General features: G+C 53.3%; 1 protein-coding gene across 1 annotated transcript; it reads right to left on the bottom strand.

The window, feature by feature from the left end:
• Positions 1-1,817: 1,817 nt before the first annotated feature.
• LOC123041269 (uncharacterized) lies at positions 1,818-2,922 on the bottom strand. The gene has a single exon (XM_044463915.1). It carries the CDS (start codon positions 2,713-2,715, stop codon positions 2,233-2,235), a length of 483 nt encoding a protein of 160 aa, XP_044319850.1. The 5' UTR covers positions 2,716-2,922; the 3' UTR covers positions 1,818-2,232.
• Positions 2,923-3,365: the final 443 nt, after the last annotated feature.

Genomic DNA, 3,365 nt, shown 5'->3' with positions numbered 1-3,365 from the left:
AGCGACGCGCGGACGATGGCTATGCGGACAAACGAGAATAGACAGGGAGATGGGAAGTATCAGGGCTTCACCAAGGGGTTTGCCGACGTCGTCTAACATGGCGAAGGCGTGGAGTCGAGGCAAGCACGCGCTGACGAGGACGTACAGGAGGAAGTGGATGAAGACGCGCTCCAGGAAGAAGATGTAGCTGATCCAGGGCGCGTGGACGCGAACGTAGTGGAAGGAGAGGCAGAGAGGCGGCGTGGGGAGGCGCTGACGAAGACGACAGGAAGCTCGCTGAACTTGGTGTTTCTCCGATCCGTGAAGGAGACGAAGTAGAGGAAGAAGGGGACATCGTGGATGTAGTCCTCGGGCTCGGCTGTGCATGCGAATGACATCGGGGCAGCCTCCTCTTGAATCTAGACGAAGAAACGGGGACCCAAAGGCTCTCCTATGCCGGCGGCGAGCTCGTGGCTGCGCCGCCCATGGCTCCTGGAGGTGGGGGAAGCAGGAGCGTGGGGATTGACCAACCTCCTGGCGGTGACGGGCGAGGGAATGAAGAGGATGGGGGAACCCTAGGGCGGAGGCTGCTGGGTTTATAAGGAAGGGTGCAGGCGCCGTGGCTTGCCACCGAGGCCATGTGCCCCTGCTCGCAGGTTTTACCGTGAGGGAGAGCTGGCGAGTGGAGGAATAAAAGGTAAGGGGAATGAGAGAATGACAGGTGGGTCCGGGGAAGGGGTAAACAGTGGCCGCGTGAGAATTCTACCTAGGGATGGAGTTGGGCTTCGGGCCTGCTGGGCTCTGCGTCGCTGGGCTGCTCTCTGCTGCGCTGAGCTGCTGCTGCTCTTCCTTTTCCATTTCTTCAAACAGAAACAAAAGAGCAAAAAGCCCAGTGGTAAAGGAGAGGGGTGAGGAGGAAATAGATGTACCCCTAGCCTCCTGGAATTATGCACCATTTGATAAAATTGCTTCGGACATTTTTAGAGGTAGAAAAATAATACAAGTTTGAACTTGGGCCATTTTTGAACCCAACCAAAACATCTTCAAATGAGCTGAAAATTGGCAGGGAGGGTGTAGGCATGATGCAATAGCATTAGGAAAAGAATGAACATTTATGGAGGAGGGGAAAAGGTCACTTGTCAAAATGAAAGAAAGAAGAAGGAAGGAGGAGGTGAATATGCACGATCATACATGGAGCAATCAACACACATAATGTAGGGGCAATGCACGTGATGGACTTGGAAACAACATGGATGACACAATGCTATAACATGATGCATCAGGCAAAGGATGGCATAATGCAAAATGACAAGAGGCATAATGCAACAAAATGAAATGGCACAATGCAATATAATAAAAGATGAACATGATGCAATAAACAAAATATGGCAATGGTATTCATCATGATCATGGCATAAACACATAGAAATGAAATATGCGAAACAATTATGATAGTGCAACAAACACAATAAACACACAACAACAACTAAAATAAATGAAAGGCAACTAGAGCATCGATCTCGGGGCGTCACAAGCTCTCACATTGTCCATGATGCCTCCTGGCCCGCCGTCGCCGCCACTCCGCTCCGCCGGCGCCGCCACCCCGCTCCGCCGGCGTTGCTCGGTCTTGGCTGGCCGTTGGGCGTCGAACCAGATGGGGGATCGAGTTCGGTTTCATGAGCCGATGTAACAGCGTACCCATCGAGCCGAGCGGAAGCGCCGGGATGGAACGAGCTAAAAAAAGAGCGCTATAGCTGATTCTGTGGGATGCAAATAGGGGACAGGTGGCACAATCTCACGTCGGGTACGCACGGGAGGATTCGTGGAGACGGTTTCCATTCAATTTTTTTTCAATCGAAGAGGTGTTTGAATAACAGGGTTAGATTGACAATAAATGTAGTAGGAAAACTAGTTTTAATTAGTACCTTTAGATGAGTTAGATGCAACTGTGCAAGGATCCGGATGGGCCGTGGCAGAGAGTAAACATGATCGAAGATAAGGACAGAGAAGAAAAGGGGGACATCGCATATCATGCGACTGCTGCGCGGAAGATATTACTACAAGCGAATGCGCCAGAATAATTTCCAGACAGAACAGAATGGTGCGAGAAGGATTAACAGAGCACAAGGCATACTCTACAAAGCTTTCTTAACTAGATTTACAGCACGATTGCAGATTTCTGCACACTCGAAGTCGAAGGGGAAAAACAGAGGAAGGCTGGACGCGAGGCAAGCTTCCCAGTGCAACAATCGATCAAGACACAGGCACATGGGCGGCCCTCCCCCTCTGCCCACTGGCCCGGCCGGCGGAGACGGCGCAGCTCCGGCTCCTGGCAAACGCCACGCCGTCGCCGGCGAGACCAAACTCGCACGGCCCGTCCTCGTCGATCTTCGCCATGGCCACGCTCCGGCTCCTGGGCACGGCCGGCGGGCGCTCCGGGGCCGCCCGCCTCTCCGACGCGGCGCGCATAAGCTCCCGCAGGTCGCCGTCGCCGCCGTAGGACCGCGAGGAGGATGAGGGGGAGGCGGAGAAGCTGTGGTAGCCGGCGGCCCTGCTGCACGGCGCAGGCGCGGCGGCGAAGGACGGGTAGCCGAAGGAGGCGTCGGATGGGAATTGGCCCGCGCAGCTGGTGAGGCTCCGCACGTAGAGGTCGCGCGCCCGGACCAGAGCCCGCCGCGGCGCGCGCCACAGCCAGCTCGCCAGCTTGCCACCGCCGTTGCTGCCCATACGGCTCATGCCCCGCTTGTTAAGCCCCTCCACTCCTTTGTTAATCACACCGGTAATACTACTAGCTTAATTCGAACAAGAGATGGACCGGGAGAAGAGAAGAGATGCGGCTCGCGATTCAGGGGGTTGCTTATATACACAGAGAGAGAGAGAGAGAGAGAGAGAGCAGATAATCGGATTTGCAGATATATGGTCTTTGTTTTGCTTACTACGAGTACTATTCAACGCGATAATAATTGTACAAAATATAATACGAGTACTATATTTTTCTTCTTTTGTGCCATCGTGAGAGACGAGCCCAAAGGTGGGTGGCTGCTGATGACCGGGCACTTGACAGGTGCACGTCCCAAGTTGTGATTACAGGGTAGACACACGCGTGTACATTGCATCAGGGATGCGTGTGGATTCACGTGAGTGCGGCTCCAAGAATTGATGAATAGCGTAGAGGGTCTAGAGGGTAAATTCACAATCATACGAAGAACCTGTCATTGATGTTGTGTAGATACTTGCGAAATTTGTGGATTTGATCCCTAATAGCCTCGGTCCAAATGAAGTTGCTATACGAAACTGGATCGTTCCGATGAGCATCCCCTGTCAATACCGACGGGATTCGGACCGCGCTCTCTCAGTTGATCCAAACTTTCTTTGTGCCCTAACGG

The sequence above is a fragment of the Triticum aestivum genome, chromosome 2B, assembly GCF_018294505.1.
Source record: "Triticum aestivum cultivar Chinese Spring chromosome 2B, IWGSC CS RefSeq v2.1, whole genome shotgun sequence".
NCBI classification, from domain to species: Eukaryota; Viridiplantae; Streptophyta; class Magnoliopsida; order Poales; family Poaceae; genus Triticum; species Triticum aestivum.
This window is presented reverse-complemented; position numbering and strand designations above follow the sequence as displayed.

Excerpts from the sequence above, each read along its gene's own strand:
- LOC123041269 (XM_044463915.1), bottom strand. The coding sequence starts at position 2,715 with ATGAGCCGTATGGGCAGCAACGGCGGTGGCAAGCTGGCGAGCTGGCTG.